Source organism: Psittacula echo (genome assembly GCF_963264785.1).
Source record: "Psittacula echo genome assembly, chromosome: 21".
Lineage (NCBI taxonomy): Eukaryota > Metazoa > Chordata > Aves > Psittaciformes > Psittacidae > Psittacula > Psittacula echo.
The window spans coordinates 6,134,358-6,158,568 of NC_137757.1; the positions used below are offsets into that span (position 1 = coordinate 6,134,358).

A 24,211-nucleotide genomic window follows, 5' to 3' on the forward strand; every position below is an offset into this window, starting at 1 on the left:
TTAAATGATATTATTGTCTTCTGGGTTCTGCTGCTTTCACTGCATCCATATTAGTGCACCTGAGACTGTAACAGTCCCACGCTGACGGGCAGTCTGTGGGGGTTTTAGCTCCATTCCAGGGAACTTTCTTTAACATCCCATCAGTGTTATCTCATTTCTCTTCATTGGTATAAACGTGGAGGCCCTGGACCATGACTGGGGCATTCTCTCCACTGGACTGGTCAGATGAGCAGAAGCATCAGCTCTCAAAGCTTTCCCTTCGGGGAAGCACATCTTGTGGGGAAGGGCTGTCCTTGGGGACCTGCTGAGGGCCATCCTGCAGGATCTAGACACTAGATCATGTGTACTGGTCCTGATTGGCCTGCTTGCTAATATTGTCCCCAAAACAGGACAAACGACGTGCCCAAGGAACCCTGCTGCTCAACAAGAAAGAATCCATTCTTCTTGCGTTCTTATGTTGTAACTCAGAGTACAAAGCACATAAACCACAGGTCTCCGGGCAGGACAGGTCCATGAGACAGAGGCAGGAGCTCTCGCATCCCTGGAGGAGCCCAGGCTTGCTCCATCCTCAGTAAGAGCTATTTCAAACCAGGTATTTCTCCCAGGATGTCACATGGAAAGCGACTGTCAGAAAGCTGTCTAAATGTGTTAACAACACTGTCAGCGGGGGAGAGGAAAGTGTTATCAGAAATGGTTGTTCTTCAAAGCTAAGTAACGCGGTGATTTTATGAGGAGTAAAAGATAAGAGAGCGCACCAGGCGCCGAGGGCTCGTGGAATTTTCTTCCCGAGAATGAAGCTGTTTGTTTTGTTAAAAAGAGGAATTGGGGAGAAAGGGAAAACCTAAAATACTTTCACTTTCTTAACCTAGCTTTTGACAACGCCAAAAATAACTCCGACTGCATCCATCCTGCGCAGCCGCCGCTCGGGATCAGCCGCAGCGCTGGGAAAGGATTCCTGTCCCACTGACCAGGCTCCCTGCTGGGGTCATTCCAAGGGTTTTCCAGCATTACCACCCGAAGACGGGAGGAGTGCAGCACGGCTTTGATGCAGACAAACCTGGCCATGTTCTGATTGCCATCAGGGGGATTTGGGGTGTTTTGTGGGATCCAGTTTCTACCCTGAACAGAGAGGTTAATGGTCAGAGGATCACAGTCTGGGTCTAGATGTAATGGAGAGTTTCAGGCGTTTGCTTTGGATTCTCATTCGGAATGTTTAAACCTCCCCACCTCAGCAGCAGCGCCGGTGGTCATCAAATAAAACAGCATAAAATATGAAGATATGAAGTTGATTCTACTTAATGTGCTTTCCCATAAGCTGACTGGTGTTCCCTGGAGAGCCATTAGCCTGCTTTAAAGGCAAAGAAAAATGAATCATTATTTAACCTGCCTGATGATTTGTATTTAAAATCCAAGAAGTCAGACGTAATAACAGGCAACTCCATCAGGACTACTTACAATAAGGGATAACAATTGGTAACATTTGAGCCCATCCTGCCTTGAGAAGATACTGACAGTTTGTGCTGAGGCATCTCCTCCAAGCTGACTCCTTGACCTTGATCTCACTGCACTAAAACCATACAAACCTGGCCTAAAAAGGTTTTCAGGGTAAAACACATGCAAACAAACTCAACCTGAAGCTGATAAGCCTCAGTGTGTGGTGAAGGTGTGGTGTTGCAGTTGTATTGACCAGTCAAGGAAACAGCTCAGTTCCTTCCTGGATAAATCAGGCAGCGAATGCTCTGCTGAACCCCAGGAGGATGTTACAAAGCGTGTCAGACCCCACACAGCCGTGTTCTGCCTATCTGCAAAGCTATGGGAGGTAAGGGGAGAAGGAAAGGGAAGCTGGGACCTGAACAGATGGGGCAATACTGGGAAAAGGTCCTTAGCACCAGGTCAGGCGAGCAGCGGCCATTCACCTCCAAGAGACCCCAAATAACTTCAATAATAGGGTAGAGGCAGAAAAGGTTTAGAGACAGAGCAACACTAAAGGACCTTTAGTTTTATTAGATCAGACTAAACTTGTTTATAGTTCGTACATAAAAGAGGAAACAGTTTTGTTGTTGACTTTTTATCGCCCATTGACTTTCTCTGCCTTTCTAAGCATAAAGTCACAGCGAGGTTCCTGTCGCAAGACCCACAGGCAATCACTCTCCTGGGGAGCACAGGGAGAGCCAACCAACTCTGTGTGTCCCATTGCATCGCTTCACCTTCCCAGTGGAGGGTTGCTGAGGACGCGTGGGGTCCCCCCGGCCATCAGCCGGCCCTTGTCACATCCCTCAGCCTCCCAATGGCACAAGCTGATATTCTCCACTTTGCTCCAATGGAAAAGCTGCACCAATTATTTTCATAATTAGGTGGCTTCTCAAATTAATGCCAGTTCTGCTATGTAATCATGATGAAGATTATGCATTAATCAGCTGTTCCAAGCTGGTTATTAGGCTCTTTAAATAATGATGGGAATGAACATCTCAGAAGGAGAGGCACACAAGCCAGAGGGATGGCAGCCTGGGATCTCCAGGAGCAGGGAGCTGCTGCCGAAGGGATGGGGCTGTGCAGATCTGCCCTCAGGAGCAATCCTCAGCACCACTGGCAACTGCCGTGGACTGTCCCCATGTACCCACCACCCAGCCATAGAACCAGAAAGACATTACTTCTGCCTGTCTGCTTTCTCATTGCCTGCCACTAAATTCAAGGTGTTGGGTGGCTGCACAGAAAATTCTTCTCTGTCAAAAAGCCCATTATATCCAGTTGGATGTCTGGAATGGGAATTTATTTGGGATCAAACACCAATAATCCACATACCCAGCCCTATATTCTCTCATAATAAGACATGCCCCAAAGCAACTCTGAAAGCTCGGGCTAGGAGAAAGCCTCATGTCAGCTAGTTGGTAATCAATGTGTGATGAACCCAGTTATCACTTCAGGATGATGCTAGAAAACAAAGTACCCCTTGTTAGAATGCTCTAGGTGGTGAAGCTTTGACCAGAAAGATGGGGATGAATCTCATGCTCACTTTAGTTCTGTCTACTGTTTCTGCTGTAACACTGTGTATGAACTTTCTCTGCCCTAAGAAACTTAAATTGAGCTACCAGTATGTGCAAACGTGGATATGGATGAATAATTCAGTGAGAATGGGGCACTTGGACCATTCTGCTTGGCTCCTGCCTGCACTGCCAGGCATTCTAGACTGAAAACCTGGTCAGGAGTGATTTGCTGAGGATTGCATGGGAATGAAACACGTCCTCAGGTTGAGCATTCAGCCTCATTGTCTTTGCTCTTCCCCTTACCAAAGCTAGCGCTGAGATCAGTCTTTTTTCCTACCAGGGACATGCAGTGAACAGCTCGAAGGTTTTGGATGTTTATCAATGTAAATTAATCACCGCAATCACTTCACAATGGGGACCCAGACACACAAAGTGTGCAGAGGACAAGGAGGGAAGTGACTTGCAGGGAAGTCAGAGGCCTCTGCAGCTTCCTTAGCAGCCTGGCTGGGGGAACCTCCAGGCATTGCTAATGTGGTTTGCTCAGCCCATGGCTTGGTTGGGTCCCCCGGAGGATGCACAGAGCATGGCTTGGCTCTTGCCAAATTGGCACTCCTGGCTAACACCAAAGTGTCACCAAAACTACAGATAACGTCTTCTGGCTCCTACAGGAAGATCAATGCAGTTGCGTAAAAGCTGGGAGAACCGAGCAGACATCTGCTGTCTGCAACAAAACATCTTAGGACTACCTTAAATTGAATAGGAAGATTTTCCTTCTGCTAATGAACCCAGAGACCATCTGTTACCAATTGCACTGGCTTATCTCGCTCATCCATTAGTTATTTTGGTTTACTTTTTAATAAGATAGAGCAAGGTTTGTGTGTCATTCCATGGTTCTGGAAGGGGCACAGGATGGTGCCCGCGTCTCGGGGACAAGGACATACAATTGCGTAACTTGTGCCTGCACGGAGTCACTGCAATCAGTAGTTCTCAGTGGGGAGCTGAGGACAAGACTCCCAGACACAGAGCCAAGAAAGCCGATGATGCTGTGACATGAGCTCCTTGCCCTTGGGGAGGTGTAATGGCATTAACAACTCCTGAACACGGGAAAGCATGCGTTCAAGTTGTGCATTATGGAGCAGATAAGCTTTAGGGGAGGCAAATTCCAGAGTCTCTGCTGGCCTGAATTAAGAAGTGGGATAACTAAACATGAGGAACAATAAAACATGAGAAGGGCACTAAAAATGGCACTAAAAATAGCAAGGAGCCGTGCTGCACTGCGTGAGGACGTGGGCAAGGCAGGGCAGCACCAGCTCTGTACCACTGTAACTCCATAGAGCACAAACCTGGCGCATCCCTGCAGCTGAGCAATGAGCTTGTCAGCACCTCCCAAGGTCTGGTCCTAAAGTTTTATGGGAAGCCCCCCATCTGTCTCATAAGAATTTTCTAAGCCTTTAAATCTGTCCCCTCCTGCCCTGCAAAGCTGGCACTCGGAACACATCCATGGACCAGCGTGTAACAAACCCCAAATGTTTGCACGTCTTCATTTCAATCCAGGAAACATCCTGGAGCAAAAACTTGCTCAGCCTGCAAACTTCACAGCTCTCTCCTAGAGTTTTCTTGCCCTTGCTATGTAACGTTATGAATCACACTTTATGTGGCTGAAAGTTGGGTTTGCCTTGTCTTGCAGGAGGAATCTTCGAGTACACTGATGGCCCCAATACCCAGGTTATGAGTGCTGAGGAACAAGCCTTCAGGTTTTCTGCCAATATCATTAACAGGAACAGAACTTTGTTGCCTAACACAACACTGACCTATGACATTCAGAGGATACACTTCCACGACAGCTTTGAAGCAACCAAGAAAGGTAAGAGCACAGCACGCTTCTCAGCAGCCTTGTGGCCATTTATTGAGCAGAAAACCAGGCACAGCTTCGCCTGAGACCCAGCAGCTCATTTTGTCCTGCTCTACTCAGTGCTCTGGATCAGGAGTCCTCCAGGAGCTGACCTTCCAGGGGCATTTTAATATAAGGGAAACAACTATTCTCTTTTTCCCTCTGCACACCTCACAAAACTCCATCCAGTGTTTCCTTCTAATCCTGAGCGAAGGGCTGTAGGCGATGCCTTTATTTGTTCCTGTATCCCTGGCAGTTTTAACATCCTCAGCATAGATATTCTGTTCTCTTCCTAAAAGTCATGTTTTATGCTCAGGTAAGAGCAACCCACTTAAATTATTGAAGGGGAGGGAAGAAATGGGACTATATAACAAAGGCTGTGGGGTGATGACCTGAAGGCTGTTTGGGGAGAAACAAAACCTGCTGCCAGAGCTCCTGGTTGCAAGAAGGGCATCACTGGGGAGAGGGAATGTCGGAGTTCACTGACCCGGTCTTGGCCCTTTTCAAGATTCATAGAATCCCAAACTGGTTTGGGTTGAAGGGACCTTAAAGCTCCTCCAGCTCCAACCCCCGCCACGGGCAGGGACCCCTTCCACTGGAGCAGCTTGCTCCAAGCCCCTGTGTCCAACCTGGCCTTGAGCACTGCCAGGGATGGGGCAGCCACAGCTTCTCTGGGCACCCTGTGCCAGCGCCTCAGCACCCTCACAGGGAAGAGCTTCTGCCTAAGAGCTCATCTCAGTCTATAAAAAACATTATTTAGTAGGAAAAAATGAAATTAATGGGAAAACACATTTGTCAGAGGGATTCTGCTCAGCTCTGGGTATTTCTTTCACCCTTCTGGAGACTCAGCCATTTCTAACACACCAGAGCTGTTATCCCCTCCTCTGTGCCTCTAACCACCAGTCCAGACCCCACTGCCTCAATTCCTCCTCTCCCTCTGGTCACTGCTGTAAGTACCTAATGTCTGCTGCTGTTAGTGCCCGGAAGCTTGTCTGTCTGTCCACTGCTCCATGGACCAGGCCAGGAGAAGCTTTCTGTGCCCCCACGGATGCCCTGATGCTCACCCCTCCTGCAGAGGTGCCTCGTGGTTCCCTGACAGCATCTTCCCTTCCTTTTCCAGCCTGTGACCAGCTCGCTCTGGGGGTTGTAGCAATATTTGGACCTTCGCAAGGCTCCTGTACCAATGCCGTCCAGTCCATCTGCAATGCCCTGGAAGTCCCCCACATACAGCTTCGATGGAAGCATCACCCTTTGGATAACAAGGACACTTTCTATGTCAACCTTTATCCCGACTATGCTTCCCTTAGCCATGCCATTCTGGACCTCGTTCAGTATTTGAAATGGAGGTCAGCCACTGTGGTTTATGATGACAGCACAGGTAGGTGAAGGAAGGAGCAATCCAGGACATTTGTTGTTGTGGGTCTCATATAGGAACGTTTGGAATGAAACCTTCTAGGAGCAAACTGATGTGCAGTGATGGGTGCATGGGAACATGCTGGCTCCCAAGCACTCCATCAAGTGCTGCAGAAGGCTCTGGGATCCTTTCTGAAGCATTCCAGTCACAAAGAGCTTAGGACATGGGTTACCCTCAGCACACCCCAGCTGACAAAGGGGAGGATTAACTGTCCTCTTGGGTGATCTGGCTCAGCTCAGCTCTGTTTGCCACCACGGTGCCCATCTATAGAAGCAAAGAGCCTGGTCTGTGGCTCCCACTGAGGGTGCAGTTTCCCACCTAGAAGCAAAAGCAGCTCAGGGAAGTTGCTTTGTTTTCTGGCTAATTCCATAGAACAGAGCTGACAAAGTTTTGCCCATAAAGCAAGCTGCTGATGGTTAAACAAAGCAAAGCGCTGCACAGCACTGCAGAGAAAAAAAACCCAGACAAAAGACACATTGGATAGCCTGTCCAACCTAATTCCACTGAACCAAATGGTTTCTTTAGGGGAGGGCTGATGAGAACACAGTTTGACATTCCTGGTTTGCAAATGTGGGTCACAGTATGTTCCCTTCGTGGCATATTCTTAAGTATCTCTTCTATTATGCAGAGGGACATGCTTCTCTTTTCCTCCTCGCAATAGGCATCTGCTTAATTTCTTCGTGCAACATTAGATACCAATAATTCCTGCTCAGCTGCATCCAGCATCACTTTGTAGCCTCTGCATAAGAAAGAAATGATTTCTAATGGTAGTAAGAAAGTTACCACTTATGAACTCTGATATTCACAAACTAAGCACGTTATTTTTTCTCTTTTGCTGTTGTGCCCAGTAAATGCTGCAGATTTTAACTTGTTTTATGGCTGATTATCATCTTCAGTCCTTCCTTGAAGGCACATTTGCTTAAGAAATATGCCATGAACCCAGAGATGCCAAAGGTTAGGACCAATCTGCTGTTCTCCTCTTCCTGCCTCATGCAAAATCTTCAGCTCTACCATAGCTGGATGCAGGGAGAAACACCAATAAAAGCCACTCTGCCTTAGAACAGCTGCTGTGGGAATATCAGGGGGTTTAATGACTGATCCATGACAATTTGTCTTCGATATACCTTTTACAATGGCCATTTGAGGGAGGGAGGGAGGTCTTGATCACATTCCATACAATACTAAAGGAAGGAATAACGTGCTGGGATAGCCAGCCTGCAGGGCACGGGCAGCCTCTCCTGTAACACTGTGGGTTTGTCTCTGTGCAACGCTCGAAGGCCTTATCCGGCTGCAGGAGCTCATCATGGCCCCATCGAGGTACAACATCCGGCTCAAGATCCGCCAGCTCCCGCTGGACACGGACGATGCGCGGCCGCTGCTGAAGGAGATGAAGCGGGGCCGGGAATTCCGCATCATCTTTGACTGCAGCCACCTGATGGCAGCTCAGATCCTCAAGCAGGTGAGTGGGGGGCAAAGGGGGAGAGGCAGAAGTGGCACTGAGGGACCCAGGCTAAGGGTAATGCAGGGAGAGCCCCACTGAGAGAGGTGCAGACCTGCAGCTTCCCCTCTGCCCGCAGTCCTCAGCCACGCTAAAGGCTACAACATGGACATTCTTCAAGGATGCTATTGGATTGCTACCGGCTGCTTCTGTCACTCTTCGTTTAGCCCTGTACGAGCTTCTCGTGTTTGCGATTCTAAATATCCTCTTTCCCTTCCATGCTGCTCATGCCCCAGCTTGGTGCATTCATGCTCATGCAGAGGAGCAGGGCATGAATCCGGTTTCCATCGCTCCTTCCCAGTCCTGCGCCTCGCTGCAAGCAGCCAGGACAGGGCCAGCCAGGCAGGGACAGCATCCTCCGTCCCTTCACAAGCACCATGTGCAATTCTTGGACTTTAAGCCAGATGTCAGTGATTTTCCATTCATTTGGTCTCTCTCCTTTCTCCTCATGTTCCTCCACTGGTGTTTTCCATGGGCCAGGCGCTTTGCTGCTCCCCCCAGCTCCTCATTTCCAAGTGCCTTTAGGTTTCAGGGTCAATATTGAAGCAGAGGAAAACGCTCTCACAAAGGATGCTAAAAACCAGCCGCTGGAAGTGTTGCTCCTATCAGCCCAGCATGACACTACCACATAGATTAACTAAATCCCCTGAAGGGCTGAGAAAGCAAGCACATGGAAAGAGACTTCTCCTGCAGCCTTCTTGATGCAGAATGAAGGGAAGCGCTCAAAGATATCAGAAAGCCTGGGAGGGGTTATTAAAGCAAGCAATATAAGGGACTCATTGTCTCCTGCCTATTATTTTAACATGCTGCCTGTGTTTGATGCTGTTCACTTATTATGCAGTTTATTATAGTTTATTGTGCCATCTGCTCTGCTCATCACTGCGAGTGCAGCCTGAGGAAGATGGAGGAGAGGGGGGACTAAGGGGGAAGAAGCCTTTCTAAGCCCTTCTGGCTGATTTTGTGTGTGTGGTGGGGTTTTGTAGGGCCCAAAGCCATGGATTTCAGCTTAGCAATATTACACAGCGCATCCTTACTAAGGGGGAAAACGTAAACGTTTCCAGAGCTCAGGAAGCTGCTCAAGGCCAACACATACCCTGAGTGGCCTCTGCACACTTACTCCAGTGTGTGGCAACCGGGTGGCTCTGAGCAGGGCCAGGAAGAATCAGGAAGCTCAGAAACCTCATCTGTTCCCAGCTTTTCTACCCATAATCAAGAAATGCATGTCCAGAGGTGCCACCTTCACGTGTGAAACAGCTTTAGGTAACAGAATGGCTTGGGCAACTACAGCCCGCGTTCACTAAGGTAGCTCTGACTGAGCATGCATCACTGTGCCAGTGCAGATCTTGCTCCCAAGTCATTGGAGGTGATTTATATCACATCTTCCCCCAGCACTTCACTGGTAACTGGGCAGGATTTTGAAACTGGAGTAGTAAAAAACCCCATGGATTAGTAATCCATGAATAACAACACAAGAGCTGGCACAAAGACATATAGATGACATTGATACACACTGCTCCAGTCTGGCCTCCTTGGCGTGACTGAGACATCAAACCATCCAGTGTTCTACCCTCTTGGACCAACAAATGATTGTAGAACCCTATCACAGTGCTAGGCCTGCTCTGAGACCTCCCCAGCCCACCCCAGCTTCTCTGGCCTTGCCCAGTTTTGGTCACTTGTTAATGCTTTGCATCTGTTCCTTGGCTTCTCAGATTCTCTGTTCTCTTTGGCAGCTGTCTCTGAACAGTTGCTGCACTCTGCAGTGCACAGATGTGCCCGTCTTCACTTTAATGGAGCTCCCATTCTAATCCCGGCGATTGCCTGTAGCTTATCCACCAGCTTTATCACTTATTCATCTCCCCACAAACCCAGATGTATCCTGCATACAGGCTGTCAGTACTGGGAAGCCAGAGCTTGCTTCTTACAGCAGGTCTGGACTCTTCATCTACCACCGGAGAGATTCAGAGTCTGAACTGGAATCGCATCATTTCCTCTCCATTGGTTTCACATCATCCAACTGATGCCTCCTGTACTGGTCCCTGCCCCAGCTCTCTGCATCCCAGTGAGCAGATCAGGAGGGGGCTACACCATCGCCCCACAGATCCCCACCAGGCACGGGGGGGACAGGATGGCTGCAGACACAGCTGCTGTGCTCTCTAGAAGGTATTTCCAGGCATGAAATGTAGGGTTAAATCCCACTCTGGAGTTACAATATTTAGGTTTGTGACTTAGATCCTTCCCTTTTCCCTTGTTTATGACATCTCACTTCTTTTCAAACTGTCACTTCCCTCCTCGGAGCTAAATTCTGCTCCAGTAATTACAGCAAAATCCCAGGGAAGCAAACGTTTCCTGGAGGGGCTCGGAGCCACTTTCCTATAGAGGAGACCTCCAGAAACCATGTTCAGAGGCACCATCACGGCCCAAACCACGGCAGTCTCTGTCCTGCAGCCAGCCACTGCCTCCAAGGTGAACGTCCTCATGGACAGAAACGTGTTCCCCTCCTGTTGTATGGGGCTTGGTCAAATCAAAGTCACCCAGCCAGGTCCCTGCAGCCCTTGATGGTTCAGTGACAACCCTCACGGACCAGCCTGTCCTCCCCAGTGCTCAGCTATGCACATCCCAGCAATCTGCAGCAGCCATCCTTCGTGCTGGGACTGGCACATCTACAGCTTGGGCTGGCCAAGAGGGAGGGATGCACACACGGAGCTCTAGGTACTCATTGCATGAAGGGACACTGAAGGAGAGGGGATGCAAAGCACCAGAAATACACGTGTGAGGAATAAAAAAGCCATTTAAACACATTTACTGCGTTTCTGGGTCTGCTCCTGCCACGTTAACCAGCTCAGCTCTGTAGAGGTTTATGTTGCATGATTGTTGTTGTACTCTTGTATCCGCTCTTACTAACCTCCTTTCCCTACTCTCCTCAAGGCCATGGCGATGGGAATGATGACAGAATACTACCACTTCATCTTCACCACTCTGGTAAAGTACCTAATCCATGCAAACACCTTTTACACTGGCTGCTGAGCTGGATGGAGGTAGTTTGAGCAGCAGGAGTAGGCTGGATGTGCTGTCCTGGGCCTCCTGCATAGGTGCAGGACACTAAAGCGGTGGGAAGGGAAAAGCAAGGGGAAGGCTGCTCATTCTGAGAGATGTCAGCCTTTCCTCTCCCTGCTTTTGGACTGGCTCCCTCCTTCGGAGCTGCTCCAGCTTTGCACAGATGCAGGCTCTGGGTTTATTTCCCCTCCCAGTCATTTTGATGGTGCAGCCCCACAGACAGGCTGTGATGGGGCTGAGGTTTGGTAAGAACTGGGTAGATGTTTCTGTGTGCTCATCTGCGTCTCCCTTAAGAGCCAGGAGCAGCCCTGCTGTGTCCAGTAGCTCAGAACTCAGCCTGAGGTTAACTCCATTCTCCTTAACCATGGGCCAGTTCTTCTCTGACTCCAGGAGGCACTGGGGGTTTTTTGACGTGCCACGTTTGCTTCCTTTCGGGATGTCATTGTCCAGCAGAGCGTAGAATTCTGTGTGATTTTGGAAATCCAATTTCTCTCTTTGCCTTTAGGAAGGGAACAGACTAAACCCACCCTCAAAAACCGCACAGTTTATTTCTCGGATGCAAAAGACATTTTAATTACCCCTCTGCCATTATCTATTCCAGGCAGCTTTAAGCATTTCCCAGATAACCTCCTATTAATCAGCCCCAGCTGAGCCTAGAGTACATTTCATGTGTAGGTACAGCCTGGAGGTGGGAAAAGGAGAATTATAATAAATTAATAGATAAGCAATCACAATTAATGCCACTTCCCTGAAATAACAGTTATATCATGGGAAAGATATTTTAATCTGTCATTCCTTAAGGCAATGTTTTCCTAGCTTGCAATGCATGTGCTTCAGCTTCTACAGTACTAGACCCATGGGGTGCTAATGAATTAGTCTATTATGTTATACTGAATGTTTCTAAAAGGTCCCCAGTCAATACTGAGTACGGTGTATCAACACTTGGCATGAAATGCTTCACCATTTTGCTAGGCAGCAAGACTACAGTTCACTGCCTTCAGCATCAGGAGCACCATCAGCCTTCCCTAGCAGAGGAGGAGGAGGAGGAACTTGTCTGAGTCTTTGTCTCCTGCAAGCACAGATTTAGAGCCTGTGAAGTCCAAAGCAGGGAGAACCCCCCAAAACCCAACAGTTACAGGAATTTCTCAGCAGCTTGTAAAAAGGAATCCTCGCATATGCAGAAGTTTCTGCACTGCTGTCATTGATGCTCCCAGATACAGACAGGCAGGAGCAGGGTTCTCTTCCCATGCTTTGAGTCAACATAGACAATTTCACACCCAGCCTGACTTCTCCTGATCAGGAGCTAAAACAAACCGTTTTCCACTGGTGCTGATTATCCTTGGATGGTTTGTGTTGGAGGGACCTTAAAGCTCCTCCAGCTCCAACCCCTGCCACGGGCAGGGACCCCTTCCACTGGAGCAGCTTGCTCCAAGCCCCTGTGTCCAACCTGGCCTTGAACACTGCCAGGGATGGGGCAGCCACAGCTTCTCTGGGCACCCTGGGCCAGCGCCTCAGCACCCTCACAGGGAAGAGCTTCTGCCTAAGAGCTCATCTCAATCTCCCCTCTGCCAGGTTAAAGCCATTCCCCTTGGCCTGTCCCTACAGGCCCTTGTCCAAAGCCCCTCTCCAGGTTTCCTGCAGCCCCTTTACGCACTGGAGCTGCTCTAAGGTCACCCTGGAACCTTCTCTTCTCCAGGCTGAACCAGCCCAGCTCTCTCAACCCATCTCCATAGGAGAACTCTTGCTAAATGCAGTGTACCTGAGGCTTACAACACAACACAAGTGTACTCATGCTTGAGTACGTAGCAGGGTATTACTCCAATGTGTCTCCCATTACAGCCAATTCAGCTCCTTCCAGCAACAGCCGTCTTAGCAAATCCATGGCCAGACAGGGATCCGCAGCAATCCATAGCAGGGACATTCCATTATCCATGAGCTGTTTCACACAACAGGCCCTTCCCGGCCACCTGCTTTTCCAGCTTCCATCATGGATGCTCCCTGTGGTGAGGATCCAACCTCAGCACTGCGCCTACGCTGGGGATTTAAACCGGGGAGGAGCGTGTGTAAGAAGGGGGCAGAGCCCCACAGACATACCAAGAGCAAAACTTGTAAAGGTAATAGGATGGCGGGGAGAATTAATGTGCAGTACAGGAAATAATGAGTGAAAGGGAATATAGATGAGGTGGAAAATAGAACCAGATGTTTCAATTTGTGGCTATGCGGGAGCAGAAAACCCAGAAGCAACAGATACGGCAATTCCCCCCCCCACCTCTGCACGTTCTGACTCTCAGCTTGTGTTCTGAACTATCCTCTAATTCCAGGATGGGGATGCAGCTGAGATTTAAAGCGGAACCAAGAAGGGATCTGGTGGGAGGTTGGCTTTTATAGGAGCTTGGTGAAACGAAGGGTCGGGATGGGGAGGGCACCCGATTGTCCACAACAAATAGACAAAGTGAGAAGTCTCACCAAAAGCTACGCACCCTGACAAAATCAACCTATTCCAGTGGGTCAGGCACAGGAGCACTGCACAGCCTCACATCCAGTGATACCAGCACCTGTCTGGAGTTAAACAACTGTATTTGCCCTAAGTTGCTGTAAGGCATTTAAAAGTCAACATCCTGGCCCGGGTTTCACCATGCCCTTCAACAAAGTGTGGAGGTTTGTACTTGCAATTTCCCAGGGGAAAACAGCCCACAACCAAAGAGCAAAGCCCCTGAACTGTGCTGTGGGTGTGATTAATGGCTGGGGCCCTGGCTGCACCTGCAGATTAAACCATAGCATCCGTCCGCAGCACACTTGGAGGGGGCAAAGTCAGAGGCCAGGGCTCAAGGAAAAGATCAAACTCCAAAGCTTATTAAAGCAAAACAGCTCTAGGAATTCCTTGCTGTCCCATTGAGGGTGACTGAGTGCTGCGTTTGTGATGCTTTGCTGAGGGCAGTGTGGTTTAAGATTGGTGCTTTTCCCGCTCCCCCATGGGCAGAGCAGGGCTTGCTGCTGATGGACATCAAATCTGGGTGAATCCACAGCATGGCTGTGTCCCACCAGCGCAGCCACCTTATACCCAGCAGCCACAGCCAAGGAATCCCATGCTGTGTTTAAACTCATTTGATAACCCCCTGTGAGAACAACAAACATCATTCCCATATTCACCTCCCATCCTCTATCACAGGGCACAGTGGTGCTTCTTTCCCTCCTCCTCATAATTTTACTACCATTGATCACTTGCAGGAATCATTCAGGATGAGCTCTGATTAAATACGCCCCATCCAACAAATGCTTCCCACTAAGGAATCCCCTTCCCCACTGCCATTCTCTCCCACATCCAGCCATGATGCCCCTCGGGTTGCCTGCCCTGGGTTTTTACACCTGCAGCATGCCCTTGCCATGCTCTTTCCCCCAGACTACTCAGATGAGTTGCTGGGCATTGCTATTAATCCCTGAACTGAAGTTAATATTTAGACGTGCAGCAGAGCCAAGAGATGCATTAAAGAAGCGCACTCCCAGAGGCCTCCTGATGCCTGTCTCCTGCTGCCTGCCAAGTGATGCTCGTGGGCTGGCTGCCAGCAGGGCTGGGGGGTTTACATCGGATAAAGGGCACTCTCATTCATTTGCAGACTGTGTAGGCTGGTCAGAATGTCAAGAAACGCGTCTCGGTTCCTCTTTGATAGCCGTCTGCACATTGGCATTCTGCAGTCAGGGTTCCTCCGTCATCTGCAGCACCCCGTGGGCTTCAGCACTCACAGCAAATCCTCCATGGCAGAGCCTCAGGGAGCTTCAGATGCAAAACTCTGCCTGGTCCCCCCGCTCTTTGATCACAAGCCACTTTTTTCACGGTTACAGAGAGCGATCCTGGGTTTCTCCCCACAATTCTCTTGCCTTTTTTAAGCACAGAATGAGCTCTTTGGCAGGAGTTTCCCTCTGCTGTGGGTGGGTGAACCTGCACATAATGACACCCAAATTCCACTAACACCTACAAGTCTCTGCAAGCTGATAGCAACAGACAGGATAATCCACCCCATTCCTGAGGGCACTGCCCTGCCTCCCGCCTTGTGTGGGCTCTGCCTTTGCGCTTCCGACGCAGACACCAACCATGCAGAAAAGACAAACCAAACAGAGCTAAACTAAATGTTTAAACTGGTTTCTCTCTTTTAAGGATCTTTATGCATTAGACCTAGAACCATATCGCTACTCGGGAGTGAACCTGACCGGCTTCCGGATCCTCAACGTGGAGAACCCGCACGTGTCCTCCATCATTGAGAAGTGGTCCATGGAGCGGCTGCAGTCAGCGCCCAAGGCGGAGCTGGGGCTGCTCGATGGCGTGATGATGGTATGAGCAGTTTAAATATAGCACGGGTGAAGTCCAGGAAGCAGACTGGAGGGGCAGGGAAGGCAGGAGCAACACTAGGGAGCAGAAATGCTCCCATCCCATTAGATGAGCCGAGTAGCCAGAGCCTTCCCTGCAGGGATATGCAGGGCTCCATCATCGCTCCCTGTGGTCCCCACGAGCAGCCTAGGCCAGTCAATTTGCTGAGATTGATGCAGGCAGGATGAGCCAAGGCTCTGCCCAGAGCTGGGCTTTGCAGCAGCTTTGATGACTCCTTTTAGGGCCTGATGGCAGCTCTGCTCTGCTGAGTTACTGCTCGGCAGGTACAGCACCTGCTCCCCCATCTGTCTTCCCTGCGAGGCTGTCTCCGACCCCTGGAACTGCTGACTGGCTCCTTCCTTCCCTCTCCCTTTAGATCTGCCAGCACCAACCCACAAGTGGCAAAGCCTCCCAGACTTTCACCTTGAAATGGCTCCTCGTATCCTTCCTGTTCTTTCTTTGCCTTAGAGGAGAGCTCCACCATTCTCCTTTAGCCACCTTCTTTTCCACAGTGCTGCCCACAACTGCAGCATCCTATTGCCTCCAACAGTGATGAGTTTCCCTCATCACTGCCGGATCCTCTCCCATTCCCCCCTTTTCTTCTTCAGAGGGGATCCTGCCTTTGGTTTGTGTTTGGTTCAATCCCAGTGAGACCCTGATCTCAGCTGGGCACTGCAGTATGTAATTCACCATGAAATTGCTTGCACCTCCTCTCCCCCAGCCCCAAACTTACAAACCCCATCTCTGCGGCTGTAAATCCAAGCCCATGGGATGCAGGTCGATGCCTGCTCTTCATGCTCGGGTGCTGAGGGAAGGCAAGGTCATGGGGATGGCTGCCAGCACAGAAGGATTTTCTTTGTGGCCACGTCCTGTTCGACATTTGCATCAGACTTTGCAGCATGATTTTGTTTGATCATGTTTTATGAGGCTGCTGCTACGCTCACATCTGGTTTGTAGCTTGGTGAAGCCAGCAAATAATGGATTTTCACTAGGAGGTCTACGCATACTGGAGTGAGAAATAAATCCAGTTCTCTTGATCAGTGTTTGGAGGTGAGATGGCGAATCTCAAATTAAATCTAAACCCATCACATTATATGGAAGGGAAAAAGAGAGCTCTCCCTAGTTCCAATCACTGGAGCGCAGGATGATGTTACAGAACCTCCTGATTCCGGTGACAGTTTGGGTCATTTCAGAAAATTCCATGCCCACAGACAAGCCATTTAACTTCTCTGTTTCTTATTTCCCCATGTCTAAAGCAGTGTGGATAATAGGTCCTAACAGAGGCTTTCTTTACACTCAGACAAAAAAGACTAAACAACAAAATCCTGTTTACTATCTCCTACCTTCAGAAATCACCGCCTTCCGTGACATGACAGCAGCAAATGTGCTAGAAATAACCAGAACAGACACACAGAGACACATAACATTTTCACAACCGCTGATTTTAAAACAGAACTATGATCTTTTAGTCTGAGGAGCCGTGTAACAGAAAAACACATTTGTGAGGCTTTGCCTTGTGCAGAGCTACGTGTTTTGAGGATATGTTTTGCACGAGATGTCAGCTAAGAGGTTTCCACAAGTCTTGTGTTAAAGCATACACATTTACAGCCATCTCATAATCATAGAATGGGTTGGGTTGGAAGGGACCTTAGAGGCCATCTAGATCCCAACGGAGCTCAGCCCTGCTGCTATTAGACACCAGGAGGTGGGATGCTCAGCATCCCACCCTCAGGTGCACTGAGTGTTGGGCTGGGGGTAACTCGAAGGGGGTTCCTGCAGCTTCTCCTGTGACACACCACGGACCCCCCCATTGCTTTGCTGCCTGACTGCCTCCTCGCTCTGGAGCCCCAATGCTGTTCCCCTTCACTTTAGACAGACGCTGCCCTGTTGTACGACGCAGTGCACGTGGTCTCCGTGTGCTACCAGCGCGCGCCGCAGATGACGGTGAACTCCCTGCAGTGCCACCGGCACAAGGCCTGGAGGTTCGGCGGCCGCTTCATGAATTTCATCAAAGAGGTAAAGCCACGATTTACAACTCCAACTGCTTCCCACTAACGCCAAGCAGCCCCGGCAGGAGCAGTGCGGCTGCTCAGCGCGCAGGCTCGGAGGCTTGGCACACCCAGAGCACAGGGAGGTTTGGCAGCTATAAGGTTATAAGCATCCTCCCCCTGCCTGGGCAGGTACAAGGGGGTGGAAGCGCAGACAGACACCAGCCTGCAGAGTGCACCCAGGAAGGAGAAATCCTGTCTTTGCCTTCAAAATAACATCCATGCAGCCACACCAAAGCATCCGAACCAAGCTGAAATCTCCCATGCTGTCGCTGAAACTTGCCCTGGCCTCTGCCTGCATCAAGAGCAGCTGGACCCCTCTCTTTCAGAGCCCATTTCTTAGCAGAGCAATAGCCATTTGCCTTTTACAGGAACATTTGCTTGGGGTCCACAAAGGGCACTCAGTGCTGCTCAATCCCAGTGGTAAAGCTGGCAGCGCTGTGCATCTCTGCCTGATTAACGGCTTTGGCAGAGCAGTGGATTTAGCAAGCAGGGAGCCAGGGGAGCAAGGAAGCAGCTTTATTCCCTCTCTGTTTTCAGTCATTATCATTGCTCTCTGTTCAGCCCCGTAATTGTTTGTTTGCATCTGGCTTAAGTACACAAGCTGACTCAAAGCACGGGTGTCCATGAGCAGTGAGCTCACCCAGGGAGAGCAGCACAGGGAGGCTGCAGTGAGAGGTGAACGGCCCCCCGCAAGAGCCCCTGAGGATGCACCCCTGCACTCACAGCCTGGGTTTTGCTTTCTGAGGAGCCCCCACATAAGGAAAAACGAAGGCAGAGCTGCAGGAGGCATTGCGAACCCTATCGGGTATGTCTTTGTGATAAAAGCCCCTTATTTACCCTAAGGCTTTTTAAAGACCTGTGGCTTTACACAGGACAAGTTATGAATCAGGCTGCAGTGCCGGGTAGACGTTGGACCATGATTAAGCCACATTTAAAAGGCTGGTATAAAATCCCCTACACTTTTCTAACAGAAGGGTTGTTAATCACGACTTGTGCTATCACCCATAGACCCAGTGCCCCTGAGCACCGGCACGTAGGGGCAGGGAGAGCCCACCCCGGGTGCCACACGGAGCACTCAGACATACGGGAGGAGGAAGGATGAATGATTCCCATTGCAGAGAGAGAATGAACTTGTTTCCTAACAGGCACTGAAGACGGTATCTCTCCCTTCTCTGCCTCTCTGCCTCCTTTCTCCTGTTTTGTTCCCGGCTGCACAGAGCCGCTCCAGCTGCCTGCCAAAAGAGAGTGTAAATAATTTGTTTGGTTGGCTCCTGTTGCAAATTACCCTGAGCCTCACACTCCAGTGCCTGCCTGTTGTTTCCCTCCCTGGCACCATGTCAGCGCGTTGCAGGGATGAGCTTCCTCCCTGTTGTAATCAGAACACACAGTAATTGCTCTCTCTAAACTCCTGTAAAGACAAAGCGCAGCACAGAGCGATGTCTCGCCGCAGCCACCTGCGCCCCCAGCCCTGGGCTCCCCAGCCCCATCCCTCTTTGTGCATGCACAGGTCCTGGTCCCACTGTACCCGATCATAGAATCCCCGACTGGTTTGGGTTGGAAGGGACCTTAAAGCTCATCCAGTTCCAAGGGACACCTTCCACTAGAGGTGTGTCCAGGTTGCTTGCTCCCACTGTGAATCCCTGCTTGTTCCCACTTGCCAAGGGCCCTGCCACCCTGAAAAGCCATGGCAATGCCATTCAGCCAAAGGATGCTCTCGCTCCATCAGCACAGGGCTCAGCACATGGCTGTGGTTGCTCCACTGGGGAACATTAAATACTCTGCTTTCCCTGCTTCCCAGGAGGCTCCATAGACAGAGCACCTGCATGGCAAAATGAGCAAAACAGCCCAGCCTTCCCCAAAGCTCAGGGGTGAGGAGGCTGTCATTACTCCTCAGGAATTAATGAGGAAGAGCCAGAGGAGCATATTTACTGGGAAATATGCCAGTCATTCCCCCCTGACAATACATCACGCCACTTCCATCACACTGGGATCTTTCAAGCTCCCCCACCCATAAAGGAAACACATTCATCAGCAAGGAGCATGCACTGAACTGCTATGGAGAAGGAGCCCAAATCCCAGCTCTCCACTGCTGTGATTGCAAAACGGTGAACCAAGCCTGGCACTCCTATGGGAGCATCCTCCTTGGGATAGATGATTATAGCACAGCCCAGCACTGCCTCTGGGCAGAGCAGGCATCATATACCACACTGTCCCTCAGCACCAGCTCTGCCAGCACAGCTGCTGCCTGGTATCTGGGGCTCTTTCACCTTCTAAATCAGAGAGATTAGTTCTGGTGATGCTGCAAAGCGTACAGGGGAAAAGAAACAGAATCATAGAATAACTATGGTTGAATCCAATGTAGACATTTTTACCCCCAGTTGCAGCTCAGAGCAGGACTGGCTCCCAAGACAGATCAGTATCTCCAGGAATGGGGCTTCCCCAGCCCCAACAGGCACCTGCCCTGTACTTATACTGCCAAAACCTGAGCCAGGGATGCAGACACAGCACGCACCCACCAGATTCCCACTCCTGCTGCAAAACAGCAGAGCCTGCATGGACAAGCTCTTGGCCTCTTGTTCTCCACTTCCCACCTGAAAGGAGGCAGGGAAATGTTCAGGACATTTTAGCTTCCCCACACCTTGGAAGCATCAGCAGATTCATGCAAAGAAAGGATTATTTATGAACTTGTCCCAGACCCAGGCTCCCTGCAGCCCGGCATTTATCAGTACTACAAGGATAAAAGCAGCATACAAGGATGCCATGATAAATGCAAGCAGTTTTCTACTGAGTCATCGTGTCCTGCACCAGCTGGGGAACACAAAAGGTCCAAACAAAAACTGCAAAGAGAGTGAGGAAAACCTCCGGCTCCATCTGCAGCTGCACGGCGATGAGGTGATTATTAATGATGCTCTTTAGGGAGGAAGAACCAGGGTAAGGACTAATTAAAAGAATATCCAGTGGAGGGCAAAAGCCTCTTTATGATACCAAGTAACAGCCCGGCTCCTTTCTCGCCCCTCCACAGGCCCAATGGGAAGGATTAACGGGACGGATTGTCTTCAATAAAACAAGCGGTTTGCGGACAGATTTTGACTTGGATATCATCAGCCTCAAAGAAGACGGCCTTGAAAAGGTAGGCAGGGTTTGTCTGATCTACCTGCATATGGCTTAGTCTGATATTCAGGCAGCAGAGCAAAGGGTTGGTGCTCGCATTGTTTCCAGGTTTGCTGTGTGTAAAAGGCTGTTTGCTTTGTGGGATTTCTCAGATCCCTTTCCATGCCTCAACCGTGACTCACCACCCCGAAGCCAGGCGTGGGATTACAGCGAGGAGCTGCAAGAGCCCTGCCGCACTTTGCTGGGATAGTGGGAGCAGAAGAAACTTCCTGAGCAGCCATTAACCAGTCCTTGCCCAGACCAAAGGGGCAGGAACAAAGCCTGTCCCGTCCCCCCCCATTGCTGGGCTTGCTTAAAAACCTTGATTTTTCCCTGGGGAGGCAACAGCTCTTGAAAGCATCATCTGAGTGTAATTTCCCACAATGAAAATTGCCTGAGGCTTGGAAATGGCCCCAGTTTATTGCAGCCTGGGTTTTGCAGGAGGATGCTGTGTGTGGCTCTGTTTATTTCTTCCCTGTGTTATCGAAGGGACAATAAGAGAAACATCAAAGTGTGTTGTTTCCTGCCTGGCTGGAGGGGTCTCATTCAGTCTCCATGTTGGCCTGGCCACCCAGAGGACACTGCACAAAGGCTGCAGCCACTGATCCCTCTCATGAGCACAAATCTCCTCTGGGCACAGAGATACAACGTCGATATGCACATCTCATTCTCAGGTGTTCAAGGGGATTTCATTTCCTTTCCTTGAATTACACTAAAAAAAGGCACTATGCAAAGCACTGGAGCTCTTAGAACAGAGGTTTCAAGGTGAGGTTGGTTTGTTTAAGGCAAAAGAGAGCAGCGAGTGGCTTGCAGTGAGGAAAGCCCTGCACAGAGGGTGGATCTAACCAGGTTCCTCCAAATAACAGCACACGAGGCCACCGAGGACTCCTGGAGCCTGACCCCTTCAGAGTCATTCTGAGTCATAGAAACATAGAACCACAGCATGGGTTGGGTTGAAGGGACCTTGAAGTTCACCCAGTCCCAACCCCTGCCACGGGCAGGGACCCCTTCCACTGGAGCAGCTTGCTCCAAGCCCCTGTGTCCAACCTGGCCTTGAACACTGCCAGGGATGGGGCAGCCACAGCTTCTCTGGGCACCCTGGGCCAGTGCCTCAGCACCCTCCCAGGGAAGAGCTTCTGCCTAAGAGCTCATCTCAATCTCCCCTCGGGCAGGTTAAAGCCATTCCCCTTGGCCTGTCCCTACAGGCTCTTGTCCAAAGCCCCTCTCCAGGTTTCCTGCAGCCCCTTTAGGCACTGGAGCTGCTCTAAGGTCTAAGAGAAGGCTTGAGGAGCCTTCTCTTCTCCAGGCTGAACCAGCCCCACTCTGAGGGACTCCCCTCTCTGCTAAGGGTTCTTGCAGATTTAAGGAGCAACTTGGCTACTGGGCAATGAATCCCTTTCTGGAGCAGAATCTACTTTCCCACATGCCTGAGGCGCCTGCTGGCAGCCCAGGATGAGCGCCGAGTCCTGCAACCTTTGGGCATGGACACAGGTTACGCTCCTGAAGGATGCGCTAGCCAGGAGCAGGGATAGGGAGCTTTCCATTACCCATGCAGCAAGCGGCCCAGCGTGCACAGATGACTTTTCCAGGGAATTAATCACTCGGGGCAGGTGGGCAGCCCCCGGGGCTGGAGGCAGCAGTTTGATGGGGACAAGCAGTGAAGCTCCCTGGGAGCAAACAGCTTGGCTTCCCCATCCCCCTTTTTTATAGCTTGTGTTCCTTGGCTTTGGAATAAATCGTTGCCACACTTTCACACCACAGCAGTAGCTCTTTGCTTCCTGTAAGGAATCTCAAGGTCACCCCAGCGCTCGCTCTCCTGGTGGGTATTTTTTGGTGTCAAATACAGTATAAAGCAAACATTTCAAATCAACGCGATGACCTCCAATCTCAGCTGCCATCAAGTGAGACGGAGGCAGGAGAGGAGCAGGGGAAGATGCCACCTTCTCACGAGCACTGAGCAAGAGATGATCTTCATATCCTGGCTTCTCTTTTAGAATGCCATATTTTGTGTATAGAGTCTAAACCCAAAACTCCACCACATCTTTTTGGAGCACAGCAGCTCCGACGGGCTGTGCTGGTAGCCTAACAGAAACCTGCGCGAGTATTGGACACCGTATGAATCTCAATGTTTAAGTACAACCACAATATCTGTCCAACTAATCCTCCTCAGGTGCACTGGAGGATAGCAGGCACCAGCTCTGTGTATTGCTGTGGTGTCACACAAAGCCCACAGGAAGCCACCAAACCTCAATGCACACTCTCTACCGCTTTTGTCTCCAACAATCCAGAGATGTCACAGCTCCCGCTATTATTGTCTGAAAGCTTCTTGTCAGCTCTGGAGGGGTTTGGAAGGATCCGTGTCAGAGCTGGATGCTGGCAATAGTTAATCCCAAATAACAAACCGTCAAAGCACAAACAAATCCCACGCACATTGTGCATTATGGATAATAGCTCGTGTTTGTTGAGCTTTCGGATTGAACTCCCGATCCTGATACCTCCTGGATGTTCCAGGGATTATAGGAGTATTAACTAAACCTAATTACATGTAGTTGGACTATCTGACTTGCGCAGGCCTCTTAATGTATATTTGGCCTTTTTTTCTTTCCTTTTTGACTATGTTAAACTGATTAATTCAGCTTTAAGTGCCACGTATTCAATTTTCCTGCAGAAACCTGAGCACAGTGAGCTCAACCGCGCCTGCAGCGCTCTCACAGGCACCTCTCAGACCCCATTCTCTTTCCCCACGCACAATAATCATCTTTTGACACTGCAGCTGGGGTGTGATCGAAGGAGACGTGGGGATGGCTCAGGTTTTACCTGAAATATTTAAAGCCTTTCACCAAGTTCATGGAAACTCCTGTAGAATTTATGATGGGTTTTTTGCCAGGCAGCGCTGCTCATTACAAAGTCTCTTTTTGGGGCTGCAGGAAAACCTCACGCTTCTGAAGAGGTTGAAGAATCTTCAAAATAGCAATAAATAAACCATCAGTGGTTCCCGGTGGGTTTGAGCCTTTGGTTTCTCTCTGAAACCACCTCACAGTTTGACCCTACCAATGGATCGTTCTGTTCCCATTTCCATGCAGGGGCTGTTTTCTCTCCCTCACTCCCAGTCTACGCAGCCACCATGCTCTGGTTCCTGGCAGAAATCCCCCATCCTCCAGCTTTCCTGACTCTTTATCTCACCGTCACAGTCCTTTAGCCAGTCCTGCCTTCAAAGTGTGTTCTGAAGCCTCCATAGCCCTGTGGGGATCAGGGTAACGGGCTTAGAGCTGCCCAGAGGACTTCTTGTAAGTAGGAACACGTTTTGCTGTTTCTGGATAAAAAGATTTCTTCAAAGTCTACCAATTTATTAAAATTGACCACTTGAGAACAAGAGAACACCTCAAACTGATGAGGAACCGTGTGCCTGTGCCCGGGCACGTCTGCTGCTATTCCCTCCTCCAGGACCAAGACCTCCCATTGTGATGGATGCCCCTCAAAGGGATGTATTAGAGACATCCATCTAGTTTGCCACAGCACAGAGGGCAGGAATGGTCCCTACCTGGGGTTTGCAGAACTGGTCAAGGTCATTTTTAATTCTCCCCACTAATACACTTGGGTGGAAATAAAATAGAAATAAAATGGCCTCAGATTTGATTTTTTTTTCCCTTTATTCTGCTTTATCCTTGCCCAGAGCTGACTCCTCAGTGCGGTTGGATTGTTTGCTCTACACAAAACCTTTGCAAATTGATTATTCATCCCCTAAATTCCAGTCATAGAATCCCAGACTGTTTTGGGTTGGAGGGACCTTAAAGCTCATCCAGTTC

At 49.9% G+C, this 24,211-nt stretch overlaps 1 protein-coding gene across 1 annotated transcript in view; it reads left to right on the top strand.

The window, feature by feature from the left end:
- The window catches only part of GRIK3 (glutamate ionotropic receptor kainate type subunit 3), a gene marked incomplete at both ends in the record, with an annotated part of 101,384 nt that overhangs the window by 51,471 nt on the left and 25,702 nt on the right, over positions 1–24,211 (top strand). Inside the window, 7 exons of the mRNA XM_080632283.1 lie at positions 4,672–4,848; positions 5,996–6,253; positions 7,567–7,748; positions 10,713–10,766; positions 14,995–15,168; positions 17,077–17,220; positions 20,278–20,385. Of these exons, the coding sequence (XP_080488409.1) occupies positions 4,672–4,848; positions 5,996–6,253; positions 7,567–7,748; positions 10,713–10,766; positions 14,995–15,168; positions 17,077–17,220; positions 20,278–20,385 (1,097 nt within the window). The remainder of the gene's footprint in view (positions 1–4,671; positions 4,849–5,995; positions 6,254–7,566; positions 7,749–10,712; positions 10,767–14,994; positions 15,169–17,076; positions 17,221–20,277; positions 20,386–24,211) is intronic.